Source organism: Zonotrichia leucophrys, chromosome 3, assembly GCF_028769735.1.
Source record: "Zonotrichia leucophrys gambelii isolate GWCS_2022_RI chromosome 3, RI_Zleu_2.0, whole genome shotgun sequence".
Classification (NCBI taxonomy): Eukaryota; Metazoa; Chordata; class Aves; order Passeriformes; family Passerellidae; genus Zonotrichia; species Zonotrichia leucophrys.
The window spans coordinates 52635945-52654215 of NC_088172.1; the positions used below are offsets into that span (position 1 = coordinate 52635945).

Sequence of the window (18271 nt, forward strand, 5' to 3'; positions counted from 1 at the left end):
TGAGATACACTGGTCCCACCAAAAGCCATTTTGGCAGAGCATTTCTGCAATATCTTCTGTCACGGTGGATTAAGGAAGTTCTCTTCTCCACAGCACTTTTAAATAAGTATTTTATTTTAAGGCTCTTTTTCAATTTTGCCTGTAGTGTTCCAAGTTATTATGAGTCCAACAATGTTAAGAAGATATTTGCTGGAAGCAAGACTTTATTAAAAAGCCAGAGGTAATAAAGGATATTACTAGGTAGATGTAAAGAAATAGGGACGTCAAAGGACTTGCAAAACATAAGTTCTCACTCAGGAGAAATAATGGGAGTAATTCTAAATAGTTTTCTACATTAGGCGTAGCTTCTACCACCAATGGCCTACTCCTGTTAAGTAATAACAGCAGATACTGTAATGTATATTAGTGTTGTCCTCTGAAGAAGTAAATGGAAGAAGGCTGAAACACAATATTTGCATCAATATCTCTTTACAGCTGTGGGTTCAGTTTTGAGATCAATAAAGTTTATTATGTTGGAAACCTATGTGTGTGAGATGGAAACCAATGCATGTATGAAGAACTGGGAAAAGGTGGTGTTGATAGGAGAAAGAATATAATAGAAGGAGCCACATTTACAAAGAAGTGAAAATGGATCTAATTACTCAGTCATTGAAAATATAGGGAACTTTGCAACTGGTGTCAGTAAGAAGAGGACCTGGCCTAGGGTTTATTTGCATGCAGTGGAATATTGGCATAAACGCTCAAGCTCCTAGTCTTATCTGAAATACTAAAGTTTCGAGTCTGTGAGGCATAAAGTATAATTTTTAATACATATTATTTGAATTTAAAGTCATTATAAATTGAATATAAAATGTAAGCTCCACCTGTTGGTGAAAATGTAGGATTTCAAATTATATTTGCTACTAGCCCTATGATAGTAGCTCAGTTCCAAAAGGGCTTTACAAGAAATTGGTAAAAGGGTGATTTTTCTGCTTAAAATCCGAATAAATTTGAAGGAATATGGGCTGCATCTCCGGAGAAGCAAGTATGAAAATGGCATGGGATCAATCAATTTTATGACCAGCTGAGGCATCCAGGCTGTTTTAGCTCTCAAGCAAAAAAAGATGCCAATCTAAGTTTTTCTCTATGTAAAAAAGTCATGTCAGAAAAATTTTTTAATAATGCATTTTGTACTTAATTGCCACCAAGGCTGAACTGTTTCATCTCTCAACCTCAAATCTCCTCAGTATTTGTATACAAATATTGTTCTGACATAGTTAAAAGTAAACACTTTTTCTTGATTAGATGCACTTGCATTAAAGTTTCTAGTTTATTTCACGTGGTCATAACTCTTACTGTAATAACAAACAATAATAGATGTAAAATTGCTGAATGAAATCCAGTAATCCTTGCTAATACTTTCACCTGTGGAAACTTTTTGGTAGAAAAATTGTTTGCTAAAATAACAATTGCAGTTTAAGGCTGAAATGTTTTCAGACCATGTTGTGGACCATCATAACATTGGATCAGTCAGACTTCTGCAAGGAATTTTTTGTGTGCAATCCATCCTTCTTTATACGCTGTTGTTATTAGTATTACTGCTGTTATGATTTGTTGTCCGTATTTAATTGCTGTTTTTCCAGAAAATTATTATCTCAAATAATAATCTCTGCCTTTTGTCCCTTTCTTATTGGAAGAGGGTGGGGGCAGTGTAAATGGCTGATTGGAGCTTAATTTCCAGCTAGTTTTAAACTATAACAACTGGTCATTTCTAGAAGCTGTCTCCAACTAAGTCTTGCATATTCTGCAAGAGGAAAAGTGAGCCTTCCAAGCTTTCATCTGTTTATTCTGCTTATTACAGCCCTTTCATGCAAGTTAGGTAAAGCCTGCAGTAGGAGAACGTCCTTGTTGTGGTCCTAACAAAGTTCACAAAAAAGATGTGAGAGAAGGAAGCTGGAAGGAATTTTTCCATTCCTGTGAATGCCTGCCACCCGCCCTGGGACTCTCCAGTCTCTTTGTCCTTTGATGTGCTGGAGTTGTCCCTGGAAGATATTTCTGGTTGCTTACCACAAAGGTACTCATGTAACAATAAGGGATTATGAGCACCACAATCAAGGCAGTCCCTAAATATGCAGAAAGAGGATGGAATGTGGAGAGCACTTGTATAAATAGCAATAATGAAACCTTAATGATCTCCCAGACTTTGGACAACTCCATTTTTGTACTGGAACCTGGCCCAAGAATCTCCTAGAGAAGTTCTTTATCTCTCTTCTTTCATTCAACAAGGGTGAAGCAGTTGGAAAAAAATCATAAACAAAATAATGCAGAATTTTGGAGTGCTGGAGAAATGTTTTCTTTTGGGAATGGCAGGAATCCACCATCTGCTTATTTCATCATTCAATTGTGTCTTAACCTTACATGCAGAGCCTACTAATTTTGAAGCCAATGAAACAGTCAGCACATATTCCACAGAATAGGTGGATGCCAGAGAAAGCTAAAGTGAGCATCTGAAGAAGCTCAGGGCTGGGTTCTGAGATCAGTTTTGCAGAGACACCATCATGGGATCAGCTGGAGTTCTTCTCTTGGCTACAGCTTCGGTTCAGGTTCACCTGCCCGCATTGCAAGGGTTGAAACCAAAGCTGTGTCCGCAGTGATGAAAAAGCATGTTCACCAGTGCCAGGAAGGTAATTTTACGGACTTGCTGAGCTCATTTGTAGATACTCATTATTTAATGGTCCTATATTCAGGTTTTTACAGTTTAAAAATAACTCCCTCTAAAAGGAAATACAGTCTTACTGGGCTAAATGTTTTGTTGCTTGGCAATATTGTTACTAGTTTTACATTATGGCATCTTGTTGAGAAAAACAGGATCCACACTATGCTCTTGAAATGCCACACTCCTATCAATTCTGAGGCAGAAAAATCTATTTGATAGTTGTTTTGCATCAAGTTAAAGTAAATAAGATAACAAGATGTAAATGCCCAGATTACATTGTAAAATGATAAGGAAATGTAACACCCAAAAGGGGTTAGAGAAAGCAAATCTTGTCTTTTTCACCCTGCTGGAAGTATTTTCATACCACAAGGCCTCTATTCTTCAGCTTGCTCTCAAAGATACTATTTTCTATTGTTTGCTAAAATAAAATGTTTATTTTTTCTATTACACTACCTCATAAGGATCCTAAATAGATGATAGGAGCCCATTGCACCAGGCACTGTACAAACAATCACAGTGACTGCACTCTCTCAGGAAGACCAAATAAAATATTGAAGAAAATAAATTAGCAAATGGGAAGAAGTTTAGGGACTATAACAGCACGGAGATGTACCTTTGTGTAGTCAAAGGAATTTTAGATGCCATGACCTACAAAAAAAGTGCAAACTATTATGAAACCTCTTCAGTATTAACTCTGTACTGGCTCTGTAATATATTTTCTTGCCCTTTGACAGTGGGGGCGATATATTTTAGAGACTCTGAGCCAAATGTTTTGCTCACTTCAGTATTTATACTCAATGTGAAATAAACCTGAATATTACTTCAGCTATTTTTTCTGGTAGAGCCAAGTAATTCTGTTGGTGGGGGAAATTTTCTTACTTGTGTCAGTCTACCACTGTGGGTTTGTCACGCCACATTTTGACCAGGAACAGTGTTTTTCTTGTTACCATTTCAATAATGTTGTGGAGCAAAAACTAAACACTCAAAGAAAAAAGACTTCACATTAACAAAAAATCTGGCAGAAATTTCTGTCCAGACTGCTGGGTTCTTTCCTAACATAACTCAGGAAGTACAAAGATCCATGGCTTTCAGTAATGTCATAGCAGATGGCTAAAAATCATTATATTTATTTTAAAGTATTAGATTTTCTTTTACTGCTCAATTCTTCTTATGTGCCTTTTTATTTGTGAGCCACTTAATCAATGCAGGTCACATTGTAAGGCTCTCCACACTAGAAAGTTTATTTTTACTTGACAATTTTGACTTCCACTTGATCATGCCATTTTAGGTGCTGGGGCATTTATACGAAATACCAGTTAATGCAAAATTTGGGTTAAAATTTGAGGAATGTCAGGAATTATGAGAATCAAGACTGCTCTCATTTACATTATCTGCTGGCTTCTGTAGAAATGGGGTTTTTCACACTTGCAAGTAGGACTGAAAAACAAAACCACACACTCGGTACTAACAGCAGCTGCACTTTTCTTCCATTTATCATCGGGAATTTTAAAGCATAGTGAAACATCGGCATTTCAGTGAGCTTGGTCTTATTCACCCAGCATCCAAGTGTCTGCATTGGAGAATGTCCTGTTGAGGATAATTGTTGTTTCAATCCTAATTAGGCACTCTGATGTTCCAGTTTTAAGCATTAAGTATCCCCAGGTTAAAAATATGGAAAGCTTTGTCACTTGCAACAGCTCCCACAAATATATTCATTAAAAATAAAACATACCACTTCAATTGGAACCCAGATTTTTGTACTCTGATTGTAAAAAATAAGTACAAAATTACCTAAATCTTTGAGGAGCACACAGGTAACTAACTATTCATTGCCACACCACTGTGGCATTGCCAGCTGTGCCTCCTTTGCAATAGTTAATTTATGGTCTTAAACCCCACCATGGACTAGGAGCGGCACAGAGCATTGTATGTCTCCCATGAGGGAGATCACAAAACAGGCTATGTCCCTTCATTTTCCTTTCCTGCTGCCACACAGGTGCTTTGTAGGACAGTTTAAAAACATATGTTTACCTCATCTGGACCACTGAACAATGCGTTAGAATTAGATGAGGTCCTTGAACTCCTCATCTTCCTTGCTTGTGTCAGGCAAGTCAGTTGCTGCCTGATCCCTCAGAAATAAGCAATACCCTTTGTAGGGGACGCATAGCTGTGGTAGATTGTTTAAGGACCCAGAAAATGTGACATGAAAAAAGATGACAGAGAGGAAAGCTTTCAGCCTCAGTTCTCTAGTTTCTGTCTTTCAAGTCTAGAGGTGGGATTTGGGTCTGGGAGCTCGAGCATGAAAGGATTTCTGTCTTCAGTATGTGGGAAGGGGATTTATAAAATGCAGAAGGCAGCAACTTCGGGACATGAATGTTGAGCCAAGCTCTGTGACCACTGGGTGCCACTCTTGTTCCACGGCGAGTGAGCTGCTGTGTCTTTAGCATGGACCGAAAAGTTTACTGACTCGACTGAATGTCCTCATGTTGAGTCAGGCTGCCAGAATACGAATGCCATATATTCTGCCTAGAGGAAATAAAAAGCAGAAGGTCAGTGATAGACACAGTAAGCAAGAAAGGAAGATTCAGTAAGCAAAATCCAAGCAGTAAAACATGGAAGTTCAGGTCTGCTGAATATACCACGTATAAGGGTAGGTTGTTAAATCATAGTTGCAAACTCCTAAGAAGTCAGTGTCAGAATTTGTATATTTCTAAGAAAAGGGTGAAGAAACTGATTAAAAAATCTGTTTTTAAAATAAGACAATTAACAGATTTTAAGTCAGCTTTTTACATCTAACGCAGCTGGCAAAACAAAACATAGCACGTCTGTTTGAGCCATAACCTGTTTCTGTCATTAGGGTGCTGTAACAACCACAGCATTCTGATCATGCATTTCTAAGGGGACAGACACCCACCACTGCTGTAGTACTGAGTATGGGAGGTTAAAGCTAGCTGCAATGATTTCTCTGTCCAGACTAAGAGAAGTGCTAAACAGAAATAAAAAAATCATTGGCAAGACATTGCTCCCCTAATCAATAATGTGAGGTTTTTAAATAAATATGTTTTTCTGAGGCTTTACCTGGCATAAATTGCTGCAGTTCTGTTAAAGTTGTGGTGACAGCACTGATTCCTAAAAGGTGTGAGTACTCTTTAATTCTTTTATGTCTTGTTAGCTTGATTTGATTTTAAACCAAAATATTCTAACATCTTCAAAATGCAGCAGTGGACTGCCCACTTCCAGATACATTCTGTCATACTGAGATCTAAAAGTGAAGGTGGATTAAGATGGATTTCTTTCTGGCTCTTCCCTTGTGGAATTCTTGTTTGAAATTTATTTGGAACCACAGCTCTTCTTGGAGCGCTAATGAATGCATCTGTTTAGCCCTGTGTATTAAATAGATACTATTCAATGTTGTATTCAAAGCTTAGAATGGATTTTTTATATTGTAGTTACACCCAAAAGGCCCCAACTGAACTCTGGCACATCAGAAATTTTACTAGCACAGCAGAAGATGTGACCTCTGTCAGGGAAACCTTGCCATGTGAATCCAAAAGAATAGGTGGAAGTGGATGCTGACAGATTAAAAGAATAAGAAGGTGCAGAGGTAGCACTGGTCAGCATGACAAGCTGTGGTCTCAGGAAGGCAGCTTTTTTCCTATAGAATCACAAAAGAAGGGTACAGTGACAGAACTCTGCTGATGTTTACAGGGAGGGCAGAGGGGAAGGAACATCAAGGTGCTTCTTTGAAACCTGGGCTGCTCTCATGAACCGTGGCCTCTCATAATAACTAAGTTTCCAGGAGGCAGCCTCAGAAATATTTGTACAGAGGCAAGTGAATGTGAGTTTGTGGCATATGTTGCAATATAAAAGGTGAAGCAGTGGAAGATGTAAAGAGAGGAGGGATTAGGCCAAAGCAAGAGGGAGGGAGATATGTCTTGAAGGATGTATATTACGAGTGGTGCAAATAGGCATTTATAAAAGCTAGAGGGAAGGTTTAATTTTGCAAAATATGAAGAGTTGAGAATTGGGTGAGAATTTTAGCTGTATTCATGAAAAAGTAACCTAGAGGTTTTGGGGAGACAGATCTGCAAAACAAAGGTTGGAGATAAAGCCCAATTAGATGTCCAAGACGATAATGATAATCTGATTATCACAGTGATCAGAAAAAAGTATTGCTAAGAAAAATAATTAAGGAGGTTTTTGTCCAGGCCACCCAGGCCTCATTCTGGACACAGAGGTTCCACACACTGAAATCTTTAGCTCTTGTTCCCCTATCTGCTAAGAGTAAAGCAAATTGAGATTGGAAAGCACTTGCAAAAGACTCCATATATTTGATAGCAGAAAGAATTTGGAAAGTGTTTGAAGGAAAGGAGGAGTTTACTAGGACTGAAGCTGTAAAATTGTAAAAAATGAGGAGCATGTGAAAGCTTGGATCTGGCTGTGATTTGGAAGGACAGCTGTGTATTGGAGAAGATCCAGCCAAGACTGAAGGTTTATTGCTCTAAGTACCTTGGAAACTTTGGTTTTGTTGTCAAATAAAAGACCTTGAACAGGAATTAAAATCAGCAGGAGTCAAGAACATGGTTTTACCTGGGTCAGTAGCTCACTGACTTGTAGCATCACTGTAGTGAACAAAGACATCATAAGAAGAGTGGAAATAGGACATCAGAAGACTTTGGGGTGAAGATAAGTGGTTTATATTTGGTATGAGAGAATGGAGATTACTTTTGATTAAACTCACAGTAACTAGGCTGCACAGGGTCTAAATACCTTTGTAGATATTGCTGAAGCCTGCCGTCAAGTATGAGACGCTGCTGGAGAAGAAGTCCTTAGAGACTTGAGATCTCTGTGCAAGGACTCAGTTTGCAAGGTGGTGTATCAAGATATATGTCTGAATATCAATAATATCAAAATATGTCATCTGCAAGTTCCATCTAGTTGTAGCAGCAGGATGTGAAACAGATACAGCTGATTTAGAGGCTAGAAAGGCATTTAATGTAACTTTTATTTTTCAGGAACAATAGAGCTTGCCAATATCCATTCATTAACTCCAGACTGTATTTTTAAATTACTGTTCTCCATGTCTCTTGCATTTTATGAGTCCAAGTGGGTCAGAGTGGGTCAAATTTAGCTACTTCATTTTTTAGTACCCTTCTAGTAATCAGTACAAAATGCAGATATTACAAGCTAAAACAATCGGTACTTTTCAAATGTCTTAAATAAATATATATTCTGCAACTGTTTCTTGGTTGTCTTTGATAACTACCTCACAAAGTGTTTTCTTACTCCTAGGCACTGTATGAGTGAGTTAATTCATATAGTTAGAAGGGCACTCAGCCGACATGGTTATTATAAACACATCTGACAATGTCTTATCCTTAGCCAGTCATTTCCTCTTTGAGAGGAGGTACACAAGCTTCCTCTTTGAGATCTACAATAGGCTTTCTCTGAGGAGTCATGTAGGACCTCTGCCGAGACCCATATTTGAATTGCTAAGGTTAGTTTGGACAGCACAACCTTGAATTTAACACATCTTCCTTGTTTTCCAGAATTGCTATAGATTATCATGGCCCCATTTCCCCACTAAACAAATGACATTTCCAGCTTCTACAGTGACCTTGGTATCTTAAATGAGACATGACAATTACTGACACTAGAGTGTTGTTTTTCATCAGAAGGCAAAAATCTTATTTTTGGTAAGTAGCTCAACACTGAATTACATCACCATTGAGAATACTGTGTAGGATGGAGGTTATTGGCAAAGGCTCCAGCCTGAGTGTAAATCAGATTACATTTTTACTTTTCGTCCCTGTTTTTTTCTCTGCAGGTACAGTATTCCCTAGTGCTGCTTTATGTAGAATAACGAAAAGGCAAAAACTTACATAAATGGCCCTGAGACTTGTAAAATAGCAAAGAGGAAATACAGCAGTGTGTTTATAGTATCACAGAATCATTTTGGTTGGAAGGAAGCTGTTGAGATAATCTAGATGTGTATTTCAGTTTGTGTGCATTTCCTCTTGTCCCGTGACTAGGAACTGCTGAGAAGAGTCTGGATCTCATTTTCTTCATTTCCTCTCATCAGGTACTAAATTCACTGGTAAGGTCCCTCTGAGCCTTTTCTTCTCCAGGCTCTTTTGGCCTGTTCTCTCATGCTCCAGATCAATAATTATTTAGTGGCCCTGTGCTGGATTTAGTCTGGTGAGTCTGTATCTGCCTCATTTTGAGTAGCACAAACCTGGACCCACCACTCCAGATGTGTCTCACAGGTGCTGAGTAGAGGTGGATGGATCGCCTCCCTCAACCTGCTCTGCCAGATGCTGCCCCAGAGGGTATTTCAATTGAATGGTCATGTTTTAATTGAGTCAAGATCTGGTGTTTGGAAGTTCTGATCACTTCATTCTGTGCAATTCTCAGGACATCTGCCTTTTACTGGAGATCCAATAGAGAATAAGCTGGTATCTGGTTTGCTGGTCATCTGTAGAGTGAACTAAGCAATGTGAACTAAGCTCTTGGAATTTTGCCTGCCCTAGAAGCACAGGTGGTTTCCAAGCCAACCTGAAGACTCTTCCAACATACACCACTGTCTTCCATTCTGGACACGATTTTCATTGTTTTGAACTGGTAGGAGGAAGATACATTTTCTTCTAGGTAGCTGCACATGCACATAACTTGATTATTGATCCATAACAGAGAGGCTCTAGGTAGATTTTCTCAAGTCTAAGCCTATGTGCAGCAGGGTGACAGCCTTTACCACCATCACCTTATCTGGCTTCAGTATCAGTGGCTCTTTGGCTGCATGGTGGGATCCACAGCTGCATCCAATAAACCTGCCTTGGGTCTGTTACTCAGCTTTGGGGGTTCCAACTTGTCTTATACCTGTGTATTTCCATTGTAGTTCTAAAAGCTATCAACCTTTGAGATGCAGCTACTGGTGATCAACATGAGGATCCATAGACATTAGTTTTTGACTGCTCACAGTGAAATTAAGGACCTCTTCCTTCTGCCAAGGTGGTCACCTCTCCTAAATCACTTTCATTGTCTACCATGATTCCCAGTGTGTATGGACAGAGAAAATTGATTCAGAAGGAGGGGCAGCCTAGAAGTTCAAGAGGGGTTGACAAACTGAAGAGCTCAAGACCTTAGGCTTTTGACTGCTTTAACTGTCCTGAAGCCCAACTCAAAATTCCTATCAGTTTTCTACATGTTACGTAATTTTTCCAGAGCTAAAGATTGCCAGAAACAAAACTTTCCTTTGTGTGATGACAGAGAAAGCTATTTCAAAATCAATGATTCATCAGGGGAACACATTTCTGAGTGAGCTGTACAAACTCCTGAGCTGCAGTGTTGATGTTGTCCTGAATATGAGTCTGAAAAGAATGTTCCCTGCTTAAATTACCAATAGACATCTGCAATCACTTTTCTACAGCCAGGCATGGCACCTCTGTGCCCTGTGCTGTGCACAAAAACAACTCATTCACATCTGGGACATTTATGGGCCTCAGAGATCACTCTAAAGCATCTGTAAAGGAGCTGCTGCCATGTTAATACTCCCTCTCTTTGTGTGACATACCTGAAAAAGAGTTATTACTAGGGCCTCCACCTACTTTACAGCCTCCTGCAGCTTATATTGCCCTACCACCCATTTTGCTATTGAGCAAGGCCTTGTTGTCCATGTTTGCTCCACTAAGGGACTGATCGTCATCTCTTCTGACTATGACAGAGGATTGCCAAAGCCATGCTGGTTTGAATCTCTTAAGCTGGCTCAGTTTGCATATCACAACAAATAATACCAGGAAGAGGACAATAATCCCACAAGGCAGCCTGAGTAAGACTTCCAGCCACTCCTGGTAGAATGAAGAGCTATGCTTCAATGAACAGTGGTCTCTAGAAATGCTGTGCCCCCTTTTGCACTTCCTCTGCCTCTCCCTTTCCTTTGACATCTTCACAATTACAGTGTGCTGGTTCCCAACACTGCAAAAGCCTTCGTGCCTTTGACATGGCTTAGTATTGAAAATACTAATCTATATATGTCACATATTTATGTCACATGGATGCCTGCTTCACATTGAAAGTCAATGTGATTTAGTCTCTTAACTCAATTCCTTTTGAAATGTTACCTTTGATGATCCCATGCATTTGATGAAAAATCCAGTTCTAAATATAATTTTGATGTAGTTGATAACCTAGACAACTAAATGTTATGATTTTCAGCAGCTGTAGCATCATTTAGAGACATTAGCAGATGTGGGTTTTATAGCCATATTCATCTGATCATCTTCTCCCAGCCTAAACACACACTGAAATCTTACTCTTGCCTATTTCACAAAGCAATGTATCCAAACAAGAGCATCAAGGAATGCAAACGAAACATAAAGGCTTGTGAAATCACGGTCATGGACAATATCCCAAGTTAAAGTAATTTTGCTAAATGTGAAAATATCTTGCAAATACTGTAGATTCGTAGTTATTATAATCGTCTATGCTTTTTCCTGCTCCTAAGGTGAAGGGGTCTGCCTAGTCTAGCTTTGGTTTTTATTTTAATATTTTCATATTTAAATTCTTCTGCACACAAAAATCATTCTGCTTTAAAAAATGGCATAGTTCACACTGTCAGTGCTGTCGTTGGACTTTGATACTTGGATATTCAAGTCCTTTACTGAAGCAGCTATGTAAGACTGAGCTGACAAAAATACCTTTTCTAGATCCTCTAAGCAGGGATGTACAAGGAGTAACTCTGTGAAGATAATTAAAGGATGTTTTTTGCAGAAAGAGCTTTTGCAATATAAAGTCATTCTGTATTTAAATATCTTAGGTAATCTCTGGGTTTAGGGAGATTTTTACTTTAATTGTTCATTTTTTCCCTTTCCATATCACAGTTTAATCATGTGCTCCATCCTTTTAAAGTGACTGGGTGGAATTTTAAGTGGCAGCATACTAAAAAAGTAATTCAGCTGTGGAGCTGCTATAATTCTGATGGTTTGGGTTCAACCCTACATGCAAGCATTAATTAGCTTCAGTTCATGAAGCAGGCTTTCAATGACTGAATTTCTATACTGATATTGTCTTTTAGAATAGTTTTCATTCCTCATCTTAACAGTATGCTCCAGTGCTTTGTGGCAGCTAGTTGAGTTGAACTTACTATGTAAGGTATGAATGACATTCCCCCCCTCAAATTTATTTTATTAAAAGCAAATTTTGAAAATGCATAGATCCCTTTCTTCTGATGAGCCTTGAATCTTTGTATGCTAGTTAACACCAATCAAAAGAAAAAGGATGAAGTCAGCATAATAAAATGCCTTCTGCTCTGTTCTTCCCATCACAACTGCAAGTGTTCATGTTTTCTGATTAGTTCTGCAGAGGGTGAAGTGTTCTAAATCCTTCCTTCCCTAGTATCAATATAATAGAAAATACTAGAGAATAGAATGAGAAGAAATGAATTTACTCTTGTAAATAGTATTATTGCAGACACAGATTTAATATACCTTTAAGTTGGGCAATAACGAAAAACATTAGTCTGGGTGACTATGGAGCCAATAAGTGAAGTGATGAAGAGTCACCATGAAGACTTCATATCTGGTTATGTTAGAATTTGTTTTAAGCTGTTAATAGAGGATTTTCATAAGAAATAACTGGATGCCCCTTTGCAATCTTAGAAAATTTTTGAAGTACAGGCAAGGTGACAGAAATCAGAAAGCAAACAAATGTGGTGTTGCCTCGAAATGGTCGTAGAGACAATGAGTGCATTCCAGGAAGCTGAAGCAGAATGTTGCTTATTTACCTAGCTTTATTGTTTTTATTGTATATTCTTGACAGGAATTGTTTAAAGAAGAGGTTTAATAATTGAAAATTTTCTGATCTGCCCTAACTGAAAATGAAATTTTGGCTTTCCTGGCAGTACAATGCTGTGCTGTCTGGTATTTAGCTGGACCCTCTTATGGGAGGCAACAAGCATTTTCCTGTGTTCTTTGCTCAGAGTAGGATCAGGCTTGAGTCCAGCATCAAAATCTGTGTTCAGATATTTAATAATATTTCTTAGTAATAACCCCACACCTTGTTTCTTTTCTAATAAATATTTCTGTTTGTTTGGTTTAGATCTCCTATTTTAACACAGAAATCATTCATTATCTGCCAGAGGATCTACTTTTCAAGTGCATGTGTTACATCACAGATAGAATACTAGTAGTAAGTAGGTGTGAATCATACTGGTCTGAGAATCAAAGCACCTGCCTTTCAAATCATGCTGCTCAAATAACAATAGAACAGAAAATAATTCAAATCAGTTTTGTGTTCATTCAGAAAGCTCACAGATATTTTTAAGGGTCATGTCAAATATATGTAATACAGTCTATAGGAGAGGGAGATTGCTGTAACAGTTCAAGCTATGGTCTTTGTCCTGAAAGCCTATTTAGGCCTTGTCCTGACATTCTTTTGAGAGCTTGAGGCAAACCACTTAGCATTTCTGTGACTCAGTTCCTCAACTAAAACTGGAAGTAATAAATTTTCCACCTAGCAATGACATTGTGAGAAAACGTACATTCAAAGCATTTTGAACTCCACTTAGGCTTTATTCATGGCTATCTATATGTATAGCAGTACAACAATCAGCATGTAACAAAGCAATGGCTACTTTATTATAAACAAGTCAGATGGTTTAGAATTTTTTTTTCCCTCGAAGTTCAGTGTTCAATATTTGCAATATATCATTCAGCACTGGTATTGACTAACATCCAAATTCTACTGTCCTCATTCTGGTGAAAGCTCTGGTTAATTTTGATGTCTGGACTCCAAATTTGATTCTGCAGAATGCTGAGCAGATACAGTTTCTTTTAGTTTTGCTAAAAGCATTTTCAATTCAGCACCTCCCAGCAGCAGACCATTTTTAAAGCATTTTCAGACTCCTTTATGAAAGCACAGTGTTATAGAAGGATGATGGACTTGCTTAGATAGATGTTGGGTGGCCAGCATTTGTTATTATTCTTGATGTTTCTTACTATAGATACATCTTTGTAATGCCAAACACATAATAAGATAGTTGATGTACATTCCTGTCAGAGAAATTGTACTTCGGCATATTTGTATTACACAAAGTCCAGTTCAGTCTAATCTGTCTGTTCTCCCCATGATTTGTATTTGAAGTAACTTCAGTGTTGACCAGTATCACAGCATACATTTGTTTGTTTAGTCCTCAAAGCTTTGATACTAAATTCAAAGTTGTCCAACTGTGCCTCTTAACTATCTTCCTCTTGCCAGTGTGGTAAGGAATCTAAAAAAGAGTGATCTTAAATGGCTAACTCTGCATTGGTATGCATTCTGCATAGCCCTCTGAATTTTCTTAGCAGCACAAAATCTCAGAAAATTACATGGATGTTTTGCTAATATTAATGAGAAAATAGTGGCCATTCTTAAATTTAAACATTTTTATCTAAATGTAATTGTATGGTAATGTATAATTAATGTGTGTGATATGTTGCAGGTTGATTATGTGCCTGAGACCTTTTGAATTTGTCTTTCATTTTTTTAACGTTGGTGAATTCCTAGAAACATGAGAACAAATGCATTGTGCTTGTTACAGTAAGAGGGAATTGTGTGTGCGATATCTAAAGCAGATAGGTATCTGCAAATTTCCTGTGTGCATCCACGCTGCAACTACTGTGCGTTAGCTTCGGCTTGGGCACACATCCTTATCTTTGCTCACAAAGCCCCATTTAGTTCAGGTTTTTGACAGTAATGATTTCTGTGAAGGTTTCTGCAGCCTTAGACAGCAGCAGGAGGAAAAATGTAGCTTTTGTGCAAAGAACCTGTCTCAAGCAAGGGCACAGGAGGTTCAGCATTTAAGGCAGTGATACTGGGGAATGGTCTGCAGTACGCTGAAGACCAGGAATTTTGTCTGAGAGGACAAGCTCTTATTTGCCCTCTCTCCTCCTTATTTGCATATATCCACAGAATAAAATGTTCAGATCTGCATATTCATCGTTTGGCCAAAATAAAAGAAGATAAAAGCTCTCTCCCCAAGCCCACTTTTTTTTTTTTATTTATTTTTTGCTTAATAAAAGCTGCAAGACCATTAGAAGCTAGGCCTCTTATTAGAGTGTATAAGTGCAATCTTATCTGTGTACCTTAAGGCGAGCATGATTGTAAGTTATCTTTCATATTCAGAATTACTGTAGCAGAGAATTGGTCTCTAGACAAGTATCAAGACAGTCTGGTAGTGCAATAGCTGAATAATAGAGATCAGCCTTCAGGACCCAGCCTTGAGCCTGACATCAGTCCTCCGTGCATGAGCTTCAAAGGAAACCATATTTAGTCCTCTAGGATAGTAAAAAGATTGTTTGAAGTTAGTAAAGCACATGTGTAAGTATTGGCAGGCTCAGGGCTTTTATCCTCAATGAATACAAATGTCTTACCATGTTAGAAGTCATTATTGTTTAGAGATAATAGATGCAAATATTTGAAGCAGATAGCCTTTGAAAAAATATGCTGGTTTGAGTGGTTCGTTATACTATACAACTTTTGTTTCCTTCTGTGTATTCTGAAAGGATGCTAATATATCTTTTAAAGAGTTTAAGCTTTTTTTGTCCTTTCTTGCTTTTGAGAAAAAGTGTGTTTCCATGTCAACTAGCACATTTGTTCCCATATATTAAGACCCATTGTGTAATTGAGATTTTTTTTCACTGCAAGATATGACTTGTTGAAGGACAAGTAGACTCCTGTTTAATAGACCTATCTGGTTAGAGTTTTAAAATGCAAATCATCAGCCCACTCTCATTTGAACATATTCAGTAACATGTAAGTAGACATTCTTGAAAAATGTGGCTGCAGCTTTAATGAAATGGACACCCAGTTTTATTTTGCAGAAATGCAGAATTTCTCAGAAAATTAAGTGATCACACAGGAGGAGTCAGAGCTGCTGCTGCAGAATAGAGGATGTGACTGAGGTGGGAGAGCCTCAACTGAGCCAGGTTACAGCAGATGGAAGGGTTAGAATAGCCAGTCCTTGGTAGGGTGCCCTCCACTTTGTTTGTGGTCACCAAGGTGACTTCATGCATGGTATGTGATTGCCCGAGAAGTGTCAGGAGATGCAATGAGGTATTGCACCTTCCAGTCCATCACCTGCTATGCTGCTTTGACCCTCAAAGGTTTGCATTCTTCCTAACTTGGTTGACTATGCATGTTTCATTTTAGCTTTTTGTATTTATAGAGCGAGCTGGGTGGAAGCATTGTCACTTTTTTCTTTTTCTTTTCTCTGTTGCTGAAGAAATTCAGGTAATTTTCCATCAAGAAAAAAAAAAATCACTGAAATTGTTAACCAGTTGAGATTATAAATCTACCATATAATTTAGTTTATTGCTTTTCTGAAGGCAACTAAGCTGCCTTTAAGGCAGTTCTTATAAAATCTCCTGCTAATCAGAAGCACTCAAACCTTTGAAAAGTTTGTCACTTTTTTTGCAGTTAACGGTATTTCCACTAAGCCATTTGATTATACCTAAAAGCAGGAAAGAAGCAGGAGAGTCCTTGTAATAGTGTTGATATGGCACAGACATCCTATGATGGATTTTCTGTTAAGAGTGGCAGTTTCTCTTCAATATTTTAGTGTAAACTAAGGAACAAATTTACTAAAATAGTTTCTACTACATACAACTTAGGAGAAGGGGGAGAGGGGGGAAAGCCAGAATGTATAAGCCCATGTATTTCAATTTACGATTCCTAGTGAATAAACTTAAATTATCATAACAAAACTTCAATCATTATAATAGCACTCTTTTTATTGTAAGAGCCAAAGTAATTAATCTGTATATTTATGATCCTTGTCTATGATTAGTTTTCTGTCACAGGATGTGGTGAGTCTGTGCTGTTATGACTATATTTTATTTAATAATATTTTCCTACACAGTGCTGAACACTTCCTGCTGAAGCAGCTGAATGGACAAATCCATGAAGATATCTTTCATTTTCCCTGACAGTGAATGATGTTTCCATATATAAACATAATAATAGAGTCATTACATATGCACTTACATTATCATAGCTGCTGTGTGCTCAGTGTTATTCAAAACAAGGCAGGAAGCCAAATTTTCCTAGTTCCCATTTTGATTCAAATTGTATTTGTAATAAAGGGATTTTCATTCAACCTAAATGCAGTTTCATCCTCGTCCAACAAACCTCCCCACTTTTTTAAAAATTATTATTATTTTTCCTTTATTCTAGGTCACTCAGTCTTGATGCAAGAGAAATTCTCCTCTGGTGGTGATAACAGCAGTGCTACTCAATGAACTATAACAAGGGCTCTAAATGCTTCTCCTGTAGCATACCACAGTGATTTGCAAAAGTGGGAATAAATCAAAGCAGTGAAGAGATGCCATGTTGAGCCAGAAGCTAAATGTTACATCTTGTTGCATGAGGCTGGGGGGAGAACAGATCCTGTTTTTCTGGCAGCACAATATCTTTGTGCTTGTTACCTCCGATCCAACCCCATTAAGACAATCATTCAGAATCTGCAGGAAATTGTCACCTCTTTCTTTCATGCAATGGCAGCTGTTATTGGTGCCTACACACATTTCTCATTTCCTTCAAGATTTTCAACACACATAAAAAAAAAAAAAGCTTAATTTATATTAGAAAATGTGTCAGCTTACCCTGAGGCTCAGCATGGGCACCAGGGGAAAAAATAAAAGATAAATGCCTCTAGGTGAACTGGCAGAGGCTCTAATTCTCTCCTCACTCTACTGCTAACACAGTATGCTCTGCATTAATCATTTCACATAGGCAGGCATTTAAAAAAACTTCAACTATTTTAAAACAAAGGTGCGTTGCCCTAAACTTAACAATAATAATACAACTGCATATTGTGGAACAATTTCAGTTCACACACACACCATATCCCCTAGTAGAAGACATATAAAACAAATTATCTGTCATAATTTTCATTGTTCTGTTTCTTTTGTCTATACAGTTATGTCCCCTCTAGTGGGCACTTTTTGCCTGTGGGTAAGGATACATATGTAATGTTGTCATCAGTTTGTCATTCAAATGCTGACATCCACAGGATGTTTCCTATCTCCCATTTTTATCATGTGACTGGATAAATGCATTATGTGATCCTAGTGAACTGTTACACCTCAGTCCAACTCAAATATAGAGTGGTTTTTCTCTCTCTGCTGAGATAGAGGGAAATATTTTTTCTCCCTTTTGTATCTTATGGAATGTTGTGTGATGGGAAGGGAGTGGATGACAATCAAATGAGGAGATGGTGGACTGGAGCACAAATAAAGTGTACAGGACGATGTGAACAGGAGAGATGTCACAACCAAAAAAAAACAGGGCAGAAGGAGTCTACTCCTAGGTATCCACACAAACTAGAAAGTGTCTACAGAAAAGCAGGGTGAGGAAAGATCTAACACCTCTTTTGGAAAACTCACGTGACTGGATGCCTTTCTAAAGTGCATGTACACTAATACATGTGGCATGGAGAGGACACAGGAGGAATTCAATGCCTAGAAGTTTCCCATGCAGTGTGGTCCTGTGAGAGGACCTGAGAGAAGAGAGGTCCAGGGGAACTGGAGGATTTTCAAGAATCAC

The 18271-nt window shown here is 38.1% G+C and overlaps 1 protein-coding gene across 2 annotated transcripts in view; it reads right to left on the minus strand.

Annotated features, from left to right (window-relative positions):
- Positions 1–3470: 3470 nt before the first annotated feature.
- Positions 3471–18271, minus strand: part of NOX3 (NADPH oxidase 3) — a 52647-nt gene continuing 37846 nt past the window's right edge. For both annotated transcript variants that reach the window (XM_064708215.1, XM_064708213.1), the window contains one exon: positions 3471–5221. In XM_064708215.1, coding sequence (XP_064564285.1) covers positions 5177–5221 — 45 coding nt within the window. In that variant the 3' untranslated portion in view covers positions 3471–5176. The remainder of the gene's footprint in view (positions 5222–18271) is intronic.